The 16952-nt window shown below is 40.5% G+C and overlaps 2 protein-coding genes across 2 annotated transcripts; both read right to left on the bottom strand.

The window, feature by feature from the left end:
- Positions 1-312: 312 nt before the first annotated feature.
- Positions 313-9125, bottom strand: LOC311025623 (activin receptor type-1B-like). The gene is made up of 9 exons (XM_084028616.1): positions 8969-9125; positions 6759-7004; positions 5503-5769; positions 5142-5372; positions 4832-4999; positions 4046-4202; positions 3811-3935; positions 3562-3692; positions 313-2944 (listed from the first exon to the last, which is right to left on the bottom strand). Exons 1-9 carry the CDS (start codon positions 9033-9035, stop codon positions 2819-2821), a joined length of 1518 nt encoding a protein of 505 aa, XP_083884742.1. The 5' UTR covers positions 9036-9125; the 3' UTR covers positions 313-2818.
- Positions 9126-10262: 1137 nt separating this feature from the next.
- ankrd33ab (ankyrin repeat domain 33Ab) lies at positions 10263-13743 on the bottom strand. The gene is made up of 4 exons (XM_084028628.1): positions 13436-13743; positions 12799-12928; positions 12431-12571; positions 10263-11179 (listed from the first exon to the last, which is right to left on the bottom strand). Exons 1-4 carry the CDS (start codon positions 13691-13693, stop codon positions 10335-10337), a joined length of 1374 nt encoding a protein of 457 aa, XP_083884754.1. The 5' UTR covers positions 13694-13743; the 3' UTR covers positions 10263-10334.
- Between the last annotated feature and the right edge of the window lie 3209 nt (positions 13744-16952).

Genomic DNA, 16952 nt, shown 5'->3' with positions numbered 1-16952 from the left:
TGGATTGAATGGATGAGCAATAAATGTTCAATGAGTTTGTTTTAATAAATGCTATTATTAGCGCATACATCGTATATATGTATGTCAATGTAAATGGATATCATCAATGAGGGGTGATTCATACTGGATCATTAACTTAGGTTCGTCATTAAACTAGCGTTGTTGGACAGTTGGCCACTTGGAGCCAGTGAAAAAACAAGCTCCAACAACCCTGAAATGTATCACCTGGAACCTCCATATGGTTAACTTGTTTGTCTTAAATATAAAGTTTGGATTGACCACAATGAAAAAGTAAATTGACACCACATAAAACAATTTAATTTATTACTTTATATCAGAAGGTACATGATTGAATCCTGAAGGGTTTTTTACATGGATGTAGTTGTCTCTTTGCCATGACTGGACAGAGACCTGAGAGTTGTCACAACCTGTAGAATAATAACGTATATATCTTTGACTTGCACCCTCCTATTCTTCCATGGGGGTTCTTGGAGCTAAGTATTAAAATCGTTAACACACTATGCATTTTATACATCGTAAGGCAGATACAATTTGACAAACGTACCCTTTTGGAGCATGAACGTGGACGGAACTCAACCACCTATCAACAATTGAGCATCCCAGTCTTTCCAGCCAAAAACTGCATCAAGTGGAGTCTATTTGTTCATACAAACATCCTGTAAGACTCGAACATACAGTGCAGTGAGCAGGTGATTTTAAAATAAATTACTGGTGATACATATTAGTGAGACAGCATTAATAAAAAGTCAGATTCTCTTTACAAGTCTCCGGTCAGATGGAGTGTTAGTAGTAGTTGACTTGTTTTTTTTTTAATGGTCTCATTTTTCAGTGAAATTGAATAAACACTAGAGGCCATGACCAGAGACGACTCTGAGAATAATTTGGTTTTAATACTGTGAGGTCAGTAGTAGTGTGGCCTTTCAGGCTTTCAAAGGGACTCACAGCATACAAGTATAAATAGCATGGGAAAGACTACATACAGACAGTACCTGTTCAATTTGCATACAGCTAAAGACAAAAGTGCACCTTTTTTCCTGAAAACTTAACAAATGTAGATAGTGACAGTGTTTCTGACAGTGTTAGCTTGATGGAAACCATCCACATACAATTTGCACAGTGAGGAGGTATTGTATAATGAACAAAAAGTAGTGAGGGAAAACATTGATTAAAAATCAAATACTGCTCTGCAGTAATAGTGGGCTACATAAGCAGTGTGCCTGACACGCAGAAATGTCACTTCAGAGGTCAAAAAGTCGATTGGTACACAATTATGTTCACAAACGTAATTTTTCTTCCCAACACCTAAGAAGCTGATTCAACGATCTATAACAAGACATAAGTATCAACAATACTCAACTTTAACCTTCATATTTACATGCTTAAAAAGCTAGTATATGTGCAGTAGTTATACGTAGCCAGGGAAAATGTGCCCTGAGGGGAAAAGAATATTGGACATGCTTTGAAAATATATTAAAAAAAATGAACATAAAAACAACTATTATTCAGCTCCCGGAGTAAGTGTTTTAAATGGGATTCAAAATAAAATTGTCCCGTATTTAAAGTCCAGTGTAAATAGGTTTATCTGAATGTAGTGTATACCTCCTTATCTGAGGGGCTGGAGCAACGTTTACTCTCATGGCAGCTTATGGTCTGTGGGTTGATCGAGAAGCAGCAGCTGCAATCAGACTGGAATACTACCATTTCAATATCCTACACATACACATCATTCGTAAGACGTGTCCCAATCTGAAGCCAGTGAGTGTGTCGGATAAGAAGATCAAGGACAAAACACACAGTAGCAAGTCCCTGGCAGCTGCTGCTCCATGTTTAACCCTCCATCCAAGTGAAATGTACTTTGCTCAATAATTCCTTGGTGTGTATTGTGCTTAAAATGGTTCTAAACAGACAAACAATGTATTGATTGGTAAGTATAAGGAAAACCTGAGGTTTACAACAGCTTATGGGAAGGGCCCAGGCAAGTGGTCCAAACGCTAAATCATGTTTGGCGAGTTGCCCTAACGCTCCGGTGACTTTGAAGTCTTAAAACACCTCGTAAAGTAAACGGGTGGCATTTACACAATCTGTCTCAGCTGCTTTGTACATGCTTAAATGGTAAATCAGCAGACAGCTAAACAACACAGTTGCAGCAGAAACAGATGGATTATTCTCTCTAAAGGATTTCTAAGCTATTTGTAATGTGCCTGTATGCTGTAGGTGGCACAGAGAAACCTGCACAATAGCCTCACAAACACCCATATATTAATAACAAGATCTAGTCATTTAAATAACAGAATCATTAGAAATAAGTTAAAAACACTCCTAACCCTGCCAGCATGCCCCCTTTTCAAACACAAAAAGAGCAAATGCTGTATAACTATCAAGCGACTGTGATCGAAGAGACCTTGAGGAAATATCAGCAACTGATTTTCAAAAATGTTAAATGGTTAATTACATATCCTGCTATCGATTGCATACAAGTACACTTGAAATCCAAGGGTCCTTGTTAGTAGTAGAGTGTAGAGAGGAACAAAAGGGGCAGCAGTAGCTGAGGAGGAGACGGGGAAGGTGTTCCCGGTAGTTTGGCTGGGTAAGCGAGGTAGGGTTTGTCAGAAATCAAGTGGCTTTGAAACTGGCGTGTCAGGAGTGTCAATGGAGTAATATTTTACAAAAGTGCGAGTCTCCATCACATTCTCTTACTTTGTGCGTTCTTTGTAGAAGGCCAGGCCTCCTCTTCTCAGTGTCCCATTCGGTCTGGAGTCAGGTCCGACTCACTGGTCTTTCTCAGTGGCCACTTTGCTCAGACTTTAATGTCCTCTTGAATGCTGAGCTGAGAGAGGGACTTCTTGATGCGTAGGGCCGTCAAGCGGGCAGCACCATTAGCGTACCAACACTCCCTCATGATTTTGCCCATAACCCGCAAAGCCTGGAAGAGTGTGTGTGTGTGTGTGTGTGGGGGGGGAGAGAGATAAGGATTAAGAGCAATACACAATAAATGACTATGATACAAATGCAGTTCTAGGAGTGAGTCTATCCATAGTGATTGAAGCCTTGTTTGAAGGATCCTGTTCCTGGTCAAGCATTTTTTTTAAACAAATAACTTACCAAATAATGTTAACATGGAGACTTCCTTAAATCACTTTTAAAAGACTTGCAGATGGACAAATAAATGTGTCACTGCTCTCTGGTGGACAAACTATGTGATGGAGAACCTGTCTCTAGTTTACACCAAACAAACGTTTTGCATTTCTGTGCACCCGTTTCTTATCGCCTAACATATGCTCCACTAAATCTAGTGAAACCTGCTGATATATCCAGCTGTAATTAAGCCTTATTAACCGAGAGAGCGAGTGCACCCAAAATGTGCATCCTCATGGCACAGGAAAACAGTGGATTGAAGACGATCTGTAAACATCTGTTTCAGTGATTTCACAGTGTTCCTAGATCTTAGCAATTAACTTGATGTTGTAATAAACTACCGGTGCAAGTGCAGATCTTGAGCGGGAATACATTTCTTTTAGCTTTATTCAATCATTTTTATACCTCGTAGCTCTGCCACCAATTAGGGATGTTGGGTCGTAGCTTTTGGTCGCACACCAGCTTTCTCATCTCCTCTATGGAGGGGTCAGAAGGTACAAGGTCATAGTAGGGCAGCTGGTACTCTTCATGGACACCTGATAACACAGGAGCATGTTGGGGTCAGATCAGTGCTGTGATATCAGTTGTTAACATCAATAAAACAAATCAAACAACACAGGTTGAATATCTAGAGTAAAAACAAACGAGTCTGACCTCCACTATTACAGCGGCGTGCAACCTCCCAGTAGACCAGCCCCAAAGCATAGATATCAGCACATTTGAATGAGTCAAAGTGTCTCATGTTGATAGTCTCATCCAGAACCTCTGGAGCCATGTACCTGGGAGATGTAAAAACAATCCCAGTTGGTAATCATGTGCTTTCTGAGATGTCAAAGATATCTGTGAGAAAGGACAGTCAGTAGCTGCAGGTGTGTATGTTATCACAGACCTCTTGGTGCCCACTCTCTGATTGGGCGCAATGTCGATGGTGTCTGTGGCAGAGTCATGGCGGACAGCCAAGCCCAGGTCAGCGATGGCACAAGTGCAGTTCTTTTTCACGAGGATGTTCTTGGACTTCAGGTCTCTGTGGGCGATGCCTGGCTTTCCTACCGAAACACAAATGTATGTGTTAGATGCTAAAACTGTTTTTTTAATGTGCCAATGTTATGAAAAACTGACTAACTAACAAGTAAGGCAATTTTCCTTTTTTGGGCAACAATTTGGTTGATTAAAAACAGAAAGAATTCCTCCATGTGTGCAACAAAATGTCCTCGACTGCACTTTATCTTCCATGAGTTAAGCAGAAGATTCAGTTGGTAACGGCTTTCAAAGACAACCAGTAGATTGTGGATATAAGCTCAGATGACATGAGAGAAAAACTATTTCCCAAGGCCATAAACTATATAAATGGAAAGATTATTGACATTTAGAAATTCAGTGCAATTTCATTACACTAAACTCTCATTTCCTTTATTTGTGCAACAGACGTATCATTTATTAATTTTCTTTTCTTTGGATAAGCTGCTTTCTTGCAATTTTTCTTCTTCAAGAACATCATTTATCCATCAGTTTCTATCTATTTCAGTCTCTATTTGGTTTTCTATTCATAAATTAACAAATTAATTAATTAATTACCAAAGATGATTTATCAGCATTAGAGGCCTGGTGAGGAGGTAACATAGGGAATGTGTTTCAAAAGACAACTTAATACAACAAGCACTGCAATTAGTGTCACCTTGTGTTCCCAGAATCTCCATGTGCAGATGTGCCAGGCCACTGGCAGCTGACAATGCCAGTTTGATCATCCCTTCAGTAGTGACGGAGTAGCGATTCAGGTAGTCGAACAGAGAGCCATGCTCATGGTAGTCTGACACCAACCACAGCTGGGTCCACGTGCCATTGTCTGGGCAGCAGACGGAAAAATAGAAGAAATTATAGGTTTACTTTCGAATGTGTTACGACATAGCAAAACATGCACATCAATAACCCTAAGCTGTGAATTATTCATCTATATGTCAACATGTTGGGCTGTCACACATTTGCACCTTTGTTGTCAGCCGCTATAAAGCCTAGGATGTTTTCATGGCGGAGCATGATGGTCTGATAGATTTCAGCCTCACGGAACCAGGAGCGCTCCTCTCTGGATGAGAAGATCTTCACCGCCACATCGCCACCCCTCCAACGTCCTCGCCACACCTCCCCGAAACGCCCTTTGCCAATGATCTCTTGGAGGACAATTGTTCTGGCCACAGTCCGCTGGACAAACAGAGGCAGACCTGCTCAAAGAAGATGAGAACAGTAATCAGCACTTCTCTGATATTCATTTGATGTAAAAACAGGCCCAAACTAGTGTAACCTGCAACATGATTGGTAGCCTGCAGCTCCATTAACACGTTGTGCACTGACCTGAGCCTGAACCAGACGTGGACAGATCGTATATGAGGTCCTGCAGGGTCCTATCTTTGGCCATGTAGAGGTGGTCACAGGAGGGGTCCTCCACCTCTAACCTTTGCCTGTGGTTGTAGGCCCTCTGGTGGTACTGATACAGGAACATACCCATCAGCAGCAGCAGACACAGCAGGAACAGCGGCCCTGCAATCACAGCAACTAGTTCCACCAGCCCCCATGTCCCATCTGGGCCGTAGCCTCCCCAGAGACCTGACTGAGTCGTGACTGAAATGAGAACAGTGGATAATTAAAATGCAACATCTGAAACCCAGTAGACATATAAGATGGACTATGTTCCCTGATATCAACTGTATAGTGTGCTTAATGGGACAACACAGTATAAATAATTAGAAAACCGTGTCAACATTTGACTCTTGCATAAACTTCTATTAATTATTTGTCGTTATTTAAGAAAGATATACAAGGTTCTCCTCACTGTTTACCACGAAAAAAAGTGTTGACATTGATTTAAAAGCATACTAATACAGTAAAAGTCTGTTTTTTCCTGCTTATTTTCACTGTTGACCATTCTCATATTTTTCAGCAGTGTTTGGTCTTTGTGATGCTCGTATTGAGTTTCTCCTCATCTCCACTCTTGATTCAGACATATTAATGATTATCTGAGTCCTTGCAGTTGGAGCATAAATGAGTCGGGTAATATAATCACCAAAAATCACTCAACATGCATCTGTGGAAGTGAAAACATTGTAGTCATTCCCCTTGTTTATACCAGTCTTTTAAATAACTTTGTCATATAAACCATAGGAACTTGTAATGGGGAGCTCCCCATCTTCCGTAAAAGACTCAAGACCCTGTTTTCAGAGTCGTCCCCTCCCCCCAAAAACCCAAAACGTAGTACTCATTGCTTGTTTGTATGTACTGGCACGTACTTTAGTATCTTGCACTTTGTATCTTAGCACTTATCTCTGTTGTATACCAGCTACAGGTTAACTCAGCAATTGGGCGTGCTTGAAACTTGTTCATGTGAAATCTTTACTGTACTGATAGCGATATACTGTTACACGTTCTTCCAACAAATGGGAAAGGGAAACATGTTCTTGCCTGGGGTTCTGTTCACTCACTGTATGTAATATGTGTGCTATTCCAGGCAAAGGAACACTTTTGTGTTCTCATCTGTCATACAAAAATGGAAAACATAATATTTCACTTGGTAGCAGCACTAAGTGTAAATGTATATGCTTCACACTTCTCACCTGAGGGTACTTTGAGGTCGATGCTGTTACAGTAGTCAGTGTAGCAGCAGTGGATATTGAGCAAGCCCTCTGCACTGAGGCAGTAGAACGGTTGTCCAGGGGGCACAAGTTTGTCCCGTGTGATGCAGATACGGATGTGCTGCTCCTCGCCCTCGATGAAGGAAGTGGAGGCCATGCAGGCTCCATCGGTCTCACACTGGGAGCCAGCCTTCTCACACTGAGCAGTGGTGCAGTTACACCGCAAAGCTGCAGGGACAGAGGAGAATGAAGAAGCAACATGTTAAACACAGTAGGTTGCATGGTTAAAAATGCTGGACATTACAAAACAGTAAAACAAATTGTGAAGAAAGTACTATATTTTCTTCTCAGCTGTGCAGGAAGTTAGTTGTTTTGCAGAGATGATCTAAAGAGGTGAGGACGGAGATATGGAGGATGGTACTGGCAAGGTCAGGAAGTAGAGGAAGTGTTAGAGGTGGGGTGTGGTGTGTTAGGCTGGCAGGGGCTTTGGGAGGATGGGTGGAGTGTTTATGTGTGGGCACGTAGGAGTAGAGATTAAATGACCAGCTGCAACTGTGACTTGACAAACTGAGACTTCCTCTGTGAAATTGAGTAATATTATTAAGACACAGACACGATGTGACATTCCAGTAATTCTGAAAAAGCCATCAGTGGGTTCCCAGTATGATCTTACCAGAGAGCTGTGTGCTGAATATTTGTTGGATAACCCACATACATGCAGCTGGACTTCAGTCTCATCCATGTCAAACAGGGTGAAACATAGGGTTAATTTGTTACAACATATTTTGGAGCGCTGACGCCAACACCTACTCGGCAGATGCTGGTGGTCACTTACGAGAAACGCTGACTAAATATGAAATGAGACATTTCGGACTTTCCATTGCTATATATGTCACAACTTTAATCCACATCGGGTTGATTGTTAATAAGGGGAACAAAATCTGCATCCACAGTTCAAACACTATTTCACAGGAGAAAGGAGAATGCAGTTTCCACATTTCTCAACATAACTTGGTCCTAGAGGTGGGGGATTAAATGATATATACTGTGGAAACCGTTCCTTAAATATATATATCCTCAAGTATATGTTTCTATTGATTGACCACTGTAATCAATTAGGTGATCAACAAAAAAATGAATAGGCAACTTCAAACAAAACACCAAAGCTACCTGCTTTCAGCTTCACCAATATGAGGATTTGCTACTTTTCTCAAAATCACTGAAATTTATATTAATCTGGCTTTCAGCATTTTCAGACAATTTATAGAAAAGCATTCTATTCACTAAGAGGAATGAAAAGACAATTATTTTAATTAGCCTTTGGTTTTTTGAGGCAAAACTGGATTAACAGGACTTTTTTGTACCAATGATGATTAAACATAACATATTATTATTATTATTATTATTATTATTATTATTATTATTATTATTATTATCGTAAACCTGCTGTACAAAGAAGTAAAAGTGCAATAAGGCTAAAAATACCATCAGCTACAGTAAACTTGTTGTGAAACACGATATTAAACACCAGCGTCGTGTCTCTCTTTAGAGCAACATGAGGACGTCTCCATGTGGATGTAGCCGATATGAGGGCAGCAATGTCTGGTGTTTGTGTACATCTACTGTAATTGCATTAACGCTGACACAATAATATCCACATGGCATCGTTGTCTAAATGACCAGCCACATGTCAGGTGTCTGTGGACATCCGTACTGTGATGCAACGAGGCAAATAAACAATTACCAAATACAAGGTAAAGGTTGTAACAACGGTAAGAACCGTCTCTTCAGTTATGCGAGTTGAATAACTGTTGATGTAACTTCAAAAAAGCTGCGCAAGCAAGCAAGCTAACTGTGTTTACAGCCAAATAATGAACCTCGCTCACCGAGCTGTCGCGACCTCAGCACACCTTTCAACTGCTGTTTCAGGCTAGCCTGTAACCAAGTCGACAGCGATGGAAAACACGGTGAGACATCACGTTTCGTTAGTCATTTAAGTAACAACCCCGGTTTAACGATATAAAAATGAGAGCCGACCTAGTTTCATCTCCCGTGTGTCAATAAGTTGCCGTCCCGGCTAGACGAGCTAAGCTAGCTACGCGTACGCTAGCTAGTAGCTAACTCCACATTCGTTCGCCTCGATGGTAAACAGCAGCAGCACCCACGAACAAAACAAACACTAGGTCACTCACCATCACAGGTTGTGTACAGGGCGGCCTGCAGAGCCACGGCGGCGAGCAAGATCCGCAGGTTAGCCATGATCAATAAATTGTCGGTTCATCCCATTGAGACGTTAGCGACGTTAGATGTGTGGCGAGGCGTGATGGTGACAGCTAACTCGGCTGTCAGTGAACAGTTCGCTAACATGCTCCGCCAGCAGGCTGCAGCACAGACACACAGACTGGGCACGACGGGGGTGAGTAATTCTCTGTCTGTCTTCCTGGACATTAAAACTGCATTCATTGTGTGTCGCTTGGCCACTCAGGGGCAGCAGAACAAGCCGCAACACAACATTGTTGACACACAGGCATTGTCACCTCCTTATGCAGTTAATGGTGAAATCGTAGTTGCCCATTTTCACATAAAGCAGACACGGTGAGACATCAGCATTCATTGGACAACGTTTACTTGATTTTCATCTCTGATTTGGTCTCCACATACCCCCTAAAAACACATAGTCTCTTTAGCCCTCTTTAGCTGTGTCTGCCTGTTTGGTGCGAAGCCGGTTGTGTACAGTTGCTTTTTCAGAGCTCTCAATGAGCTAAAATAGTCTCCATAGAGCTAATTAATACTGCAGAGCACACCTTTCACATTACACATAATCACATGATCCATTGCTAACATTAAAATATTGACAAGTGCATCTTCAAACACCAATACATGAATGGATTGATTGAAATAATACTTTCAGTGTCCTATATTTATTCATTTCTTCTCACGAAGTTAATCAAAGCATTGAAATAGAGGATTGAACAGCTCCTCCATGTCCTTATGGTACAGTATTTACAATTGATTTTGGCTCGCTATACACACACAAAACAATATTACATAGAAATACATATGAGGTATGATGTACGGTAAGCTATGTTTTAAATATATGCACATCTTGCATAAGAAATGGATGCAGGTGTTCATACAGTATGTGCCGATACCTGCGTTTTATGTAAATGATGATGAGGTAGTTACCATTAATGTTTGTTTAAACCTGTGAAACTGAATCAGGGGTTTCAAACACTATCATTAAAAATGTCCTTTTATACTTTTTCAGATGCTATACATATTGGATATATTCATGGAAAAATATTATTTTTTTCTATGCTAATTCAAAATATATGTCACATTTGACTTTAGACAAACTGTGGTGCTTGTTTTATCTTGTCTGTCTTTCAGTTTTTGGAATAAAAAAATATCTAATCTCCAGCCTTTTTTCCTTTAGGTTATGGGCTCTATATTTGCTGAATATTTACAAGCTATTTGGTATGAAAGTTGCGGATTCAAAAACTATAATGTTCTCAAAAGGGATGATTTGTACAACAGAACAGCCCTTTTCTGAAACTCCTAATTTTTGGCCTTCTCATTGTCTTTTTGTTTCTTTTTCTCCCTTTTCTCTTTCTCTGCATTTTCTTTCTCGGCTTTCTTCTTCTCCCTCTTTTTCTCATCCTTGATCTCCTTGTACCTCCACTTGGGCGGTTCCAAGAAGCCCTTTTCTCTCCTCTTCTTCTTCTTTTCTTTCTTTGGTGTTGGCTCTGAAGGCCTGATGATGTCGATCTTGGGGATGCAGCCGGAGGGGAACACGCTGTTCCTTCTTGCCATACTGCGGGAAATGAATGTACTTGCAGCTTTGGTGGAAGCCAGTGAGAGGATGCTTTCTCGCCGCTCCTTCTCGACACAGCATGTTACAGCGATGGACTCTGCGGAGTGGATTGTGGGAATGATGTGTGATACTGAGCCGTTGCTGTGGCACACTGAGCGCTCTGCTAATTCCTTAGCTGGGTGTTTCTTCATCAGCTCCGGCACAGCCATGCGCCTCTTCCCCACCGCAGGAGGGCTTGTCGGGCAGAGTGGACGGCATCCAGTTGAGATGAGGGGACTGTGGACACTGGTGGTCATGCGCACCATGTGGTCCAAGGCCCCGTTGTCCTCTGGGTCACGGGGGAATCTGAATCCGAATGTGCTTTTGATCCGCTGGGTAATTTTTTCCCTGGCACTTTTCTCACCTATGGCCCTGGCTACCCGCTCCTGGAGCTCAGGCCACTCAGGCATATAACTTTCACAACACTGCTCAGCCTTTGGCCGCATATTCAGGCGGCGTAGACGGTGCAGGGTCTCATAGCGACCTGTTTTCAGTGCCCAGTCCCGAGCACATTTAGCTCTTGTGGAGTCTACTGCATCTATGTCAGCCCCTGGAAATAAGATGGTAGAGCAAATGAAATTAGGAAATGAAAAGATGGCTTACATTTTGGCTTGATGTCGCAGGGAAAGCACAAGTGTTGGTAATCACATTAATGAAGGTCTATTCCAGTTAACAGGTACTGTAAATGTATCAGTATGCCGTATCAGTGAGCCAGAATGCACAAACATTAATGATGGCCCAGTTCTATTCAAGTGTACCAGTAAGACATGACAATATGACAAAGAGCCAGCCTGCACGATAACAAGCTAGAAAATGGTTTTGGTGAGATGGCAACAATTAGGGCATTGAAATAAACCAATAAATAAATATAATGTTACCAACACTACTTTAAATTAATGTATTAGTTGAGCAAAAGAACAGATAAAAATATTTTAGCAACAGCTTTGATAATCGTTTCTTTAATTCTTCTGGTTCCATTTTCCTTTATCATGTGTGACAGTAAATTTAAGGTTTTGCATTGTTGGTTTGACAACATTTTTCCAGTACCCTTTTCACGGACTAAAAGATTAACCAAATAACCAGTAAAATAAACAAATACGCAGATTATTCCATACATAAATTAATAATTGTTTGCAGCCCTACTGCAATGTAAACAATTGACTAGCATAGAGTTCAGGAAATGTGTGCAGTCTACAAATAGCTCTGCAAAGGTCTCATCTGCATCCAGCTTGCAAGACAGGTAAATCAGAGGTTACTTGAGTGTGTGTGTGTGTGTGTGTGTGTGTGTGTGTTAAGATGTGATAATGTCCTCGGAGTGATCCCTTAAACCGGTCTGGCGTCACTGGCCCATTCAGTCGAAACAGAGTTAGCTGGCTTCAAATATGGACGGATAAACCGTGGGCTCAGCTATTCTCATCACCTGTGTTGTAACTGTGCTGCTTAATGAGCTAATGTCAGGGATTTGAAAAATAATTTAATAGTTGTTTCACTTCAAGAAGCTACGAAGAATAGTACTATCATTCATATGAGCATAATTTCATATGTATCTATGTAAATGTACTTAAATGCATTTAGTTACACATGAAAAGGCATGAGTTCATGTGTGTGTAACTCTGCAATAGATTACAATATAATGACCTTTCAGCCTAATATTTCATGAATGAACATATGAAATATTGGTATGATGGTAACATAGTCCAAATATTTTCCAGAAAATGTGCCTAAATTATGTAATAAATGTATCAACATGAATGAAAAATAGCGACATTGAATTGGAAATCAAACAAACACCAACACATACCAGCCATTACGAGGGCGGCCACGACATCGGTGCGCCCGGTCATAGCAGCTTTGATGAGTGCTGTGAAACCTCGACAATCCCTTATTTCTGTGTCTATATCAGGATAGTAATTTAGGAGATACATGACTGTGTTGACATGACCTGCAGATAAAAACACAGAGATCGGATCAGCAGTGTGTCAGAAAATGTGTAACATTAGAAAACTGTCTGGTTGCAGTAAGATAAAATTAAATTATTGTAGCTGTACAGTCACATAATGCTGTATATAATATTTGCTGCTGTCTCATTTGACTGTAATTGTATTGCACTTTACTCATTTATCCTCTGAACTTGGCCTGTGTTTTGTTGATGTACAAGTCTGCAGTTACCTGCTTGGGCTGCAATCATCAGAGCAGTGTTGCCTTCATTGTCCTGGTGATTAATGTCTACAAAGGGACAGGTGTGAAGCCCATATACAATGTCTATGAAACCTTTGCAGCAAGCCACCATCAATCCATTCTGTTGGTTAAAGACAATGGTAAGGATCAATGAGCATGGGATAGAACAGAGCGATATAGCCAAAAATCTCATATATAGCTCATTTCATATCTTGATAATGAGAAATATGACAATAAATAAACAATAAGTTGTCTATATGAAGAAAAAAACATAGTAAAATGTATCCTTGTATGACTCCTGTGTTGATTAAATACATGACAAATTAACGTGTTTCATCTAATTAAAAACTTTAGTGCAAAATAAACATAATAGTGAAATTATTGAGGAAAAAAACGTTTACTTGCATGCTTACAAATACAGAGTAATCATATTAAGACAATTGTTTGATTTAATTGTACAAGTTTGATTAGATTTTCAGATACATTTTAGTTATATTTTAATTGTTTCATCACGATATGATTCCATTGAAACCAGTAGATAATCATATTGAATTATGGCCCCGCCTACTTTGGGAGTGTTTTGGACATTATGAGCTATGATTTACACCATTGTGTATGAGACTCTCACCATGCCATTGATGTCCAGCTCTGTGACCTCCTCCTTTGTGACCCCTCTATCCAGAACTTTCTGCAGAGAGAAGAGTTCATTACGGACGCATGCTCGATACAGTGTTGCTGCCGCTGGCCCGTCTGTTGTCCCCGGCGTGTAGTCGGGAAGCACAGAGTCATCCGAGAGGACACTGTCTGAATCAGATGACTCCAACAGGGACACGTCGTCCTCATCAGGGCCTGAGCCCAGGTGGGGGTCTCTCGCTGCAGTGGCCATCTCCCAACAGCAGAACAGGTGAAAGGTTGTTGTGTCCTTTAGCTACATCTACAAGAAAATCAAAAATAGAAGCTAGTAGGGCAGAAACTACTCGATGTTGTCCAAAGAAACAAAGGTGCAATCAGGTGTGCTCGAGAGATGGAAACTCAGGAAGATGAAATTTTCCTCCTTGGAAGGCTTTCTGTAGTTACACATAAGTTAAAATCATCTCCCTGTTGTAGGCACACCGTTTTTGACGAATCACAACATGCTGTATATAAAAGGCTTCAGATCTACCACACTTAAAACGATCAAAAGTTTGCTTATTGCCATATTAATGAAGGAAAACATGAGTCTGTCATTCAGGGATTATGATTGTGTTGTCTGTGTGTCATGGAGTGGGTGTGGTTGTATGAGCTCAGTGTGCCTTTCGCTGTTGAGTAACTGGATAAGCATTTTAAAGCCCTGCTGAACATACGGGAGGGCTAAATGAAGAACAACCTACCTCAGAATAACTTCAGTCACGTGGCCCTTGTCAACCCAGGTTTTCTCTTTGTTGCTGCTTCCTGAAGCCAGCTATTTATTTAGCATGTATGTAATCCCATGTAAATGTTAACACTTCTACACAGAAACAGTCTAAAGAAGCCCACTGTCAGTGGTTTTCTAGATATTTTCATGACACACACAGTGTTATACAAGAAAGCACTTCTCACTTTGAAAAATGTTAGAGACTCTGAGTTCAAACATGCCAAAAGTTTTTTTGTCACAGACCAATGTGAAACCGCAAATCAGGAAACTAAAGAAACGAAGATTCAGAGGCAGAACTGCAGCGTCTACCGTCCTTCTGCACAGAGTGCATGTGCTCTTGCTTGATCAAACTATCTGATACATGAACATCAAGAAAATATACTCACCATAATCAATGAGCTGTGAATGTAGCTGTATCCACGTGCGTCGGTCCGTGTACGCAGCACCTCTGACTTCTAGTTGGCTGACTTCTCACTTCCTCCAACACTCCTAGCGTGTTTTCAGATCAGCTGAGAGGTCACCGCTTCCTCCTGGGCCTGTAAATAGAGATACTTTTCCAATTTCCATCCCAAGTATTGTTGTGATGACAAAAACTGAAAGGAGGAGTCTTCACAGCGTCTTCACGGCAACGCTGTAGGTGCAGCTTCTGTGCTTAGCTCATCCCACTTACAACAGCTTTATAAAGAGGATTACTTTCTGCTCTGGCCATATTCATCTTTCAACACCGTTGTTGTCTATACTACCTGCTTCTTATAATTGGAGAGAGTTCCTTGAAGTTCCACACAATTTTGACTCTTTCTCTTTTTTAATTTTTTTGAAAATAAGTAAATGAAACTCGGTTATTAAGTGTCACAGGTACATTTGACCCACGATGAAATTGCACATATCAAGAAAAGAAACTTCAAGTATAAATGAGAACATAAACAGAAAAACATGGACGAAAATTGGAAAAAGAAGAACAATCACATGACAACAACAAACACAGCTCATCCTCTTTGGAATATAAAAATAGCATTCATGCAAACAATCTCCCCATTTTGTATCCCGTCCACAAATAAGTCATTAATCCAATTGTAAATGTATAAATTGTTAACCGTCAACTGTTTAAGCCAGAGGAATCAAGTTAATTGTTAAGACTGACTAGCAGACGATCAAATCCCATCAGAGCTGACTGACTTTCTCTGAACAGATGGGACGGATCCCAAGTTATAACAGCAAGAGCAACAGCGGCTACTGACTGCTGATGTTTCTCAGATAAAGGCTTACCACATTATTGGGATTTCCCGCACAATTCAGAGGCTATCTCAGCCTTTATAATACAAAGAGGGAAACTATGGAGTAGCCATTTATGATGCATTTGTTATATAATAATAATAATGATGATGATGATGGTGATGATTATGATGATGATGATAATACAACAAGGCAATCGTGTAGGCAGTAGGATCGGGTTTACTCAGTGACAATAATATTTAAAACACTAAGTTTTACTGAAGCTATTTTGACTTAAGAATCCTGTTTGGGAATGGTCACAGACTGAAATTAGCCTGTGGGACCAGTGAGACGTGCCTGGATCTGTCTTGACAGATTGACCCCTCTATTATCCAGAAGGCCTGAGGACAGATCCCACTGCAATTGAACAGCTGTCCTCTGCCCGATTTTCTACTTTTGTCCTTCAGTTGGACATCAGCCAGGACGACGGAGATCTTCTTTTTGAAGCTTTTCGTCTTTGTTGTTTATTTGTCTTTTTATTGAATAAAAATCAAAGGACCGGGTATGGATGCTTAAATGCCGGGCGAAGACGGAATTTGAAGAAATTAAGTTGACGAGAAAGGACGCCACATTAGGACAGACGGAAGACAAAGGGATGCAAAATGAATACTTTGGCAGAAGTGCAAGGCAGGACGCAACAACTCATGGGATACAGGGTTGATAAAGTGAGTGTCTTTGGTCCACAAGGCTAACGTTGTTCAAAGGAGGTGATGGAAATAACTCCACTTCAATGCTAAAAACTACTTGGGCTTCTCTTGTTTTACTCTTGTTTTGGGTGAAATGTTATCGTGTTAGACCCACCATTAATAACACAAATGCCAGAAGGAGAGAATGTTCTGTATGCATTTAATTGTGACAGATGATCCTTAGCTTCTTTGTTAATAGGACTTGAAACACCCAAACATTGCTGCAGCTCATCCTATAATATAAATTGTCATATTCACTTCTCTTAATAATAGGGTTGATTCAATCATAGTTATATTATTATATTATGACTTGTATGTTCAATTCTGACACAATTTTACTGTTGTTTGTGTGACAAATCAAGCCTTAATGTCTGTTTTTTGTGTGTGTTTTTTGTGTGTTTCATAGATTCATAGAAGTTTAACTTTTAAAATGAAATTAGAATAGAGGAACTAATTCTTCAGACAGCATCAGCCATCATCATGTTGTCCCGTACTCTCCCGATCAGTTTAGTCCTCTAAGGGAAATTCCTCAGATAAGATAAGAAACCTCTTAGGCTGAAGCAAAAATAGGAAAGAGAGAGAGAGGGGTGTAAAAGAGAAAAGTGTTATAATTAGCTCAATCTCTCTTTCTTACCTGTTTGCGACCCATAAACCTGTCACACTTACAGTCAAGTTTAAATCCAGTAACACATAAATGCTTTTCATTAAGGTGTGACAAGGTGTTTTTAATTTAACGTGTTTAACTGTTCTAGCTATCTTTTGTGTTAGGTTACAGACCCCAGCCGGGAGAAACT

This window comes from Eutrigla gurnardus (genome assembly GCF_963514095.1).
Source record: "Eutrigla gurnardus genome assembly, chromosome: 2".
NCBI lineage: Eukaryota > Metazoa > Chordata > Actinopteri > Perciformes > Triglidae > Eutrigla > Eutrigla gurnardus.
Note: the sequence above shows the minus strand (reverse complement) of the source record. Positions and strands in the feature narration are given on the sequence as shown.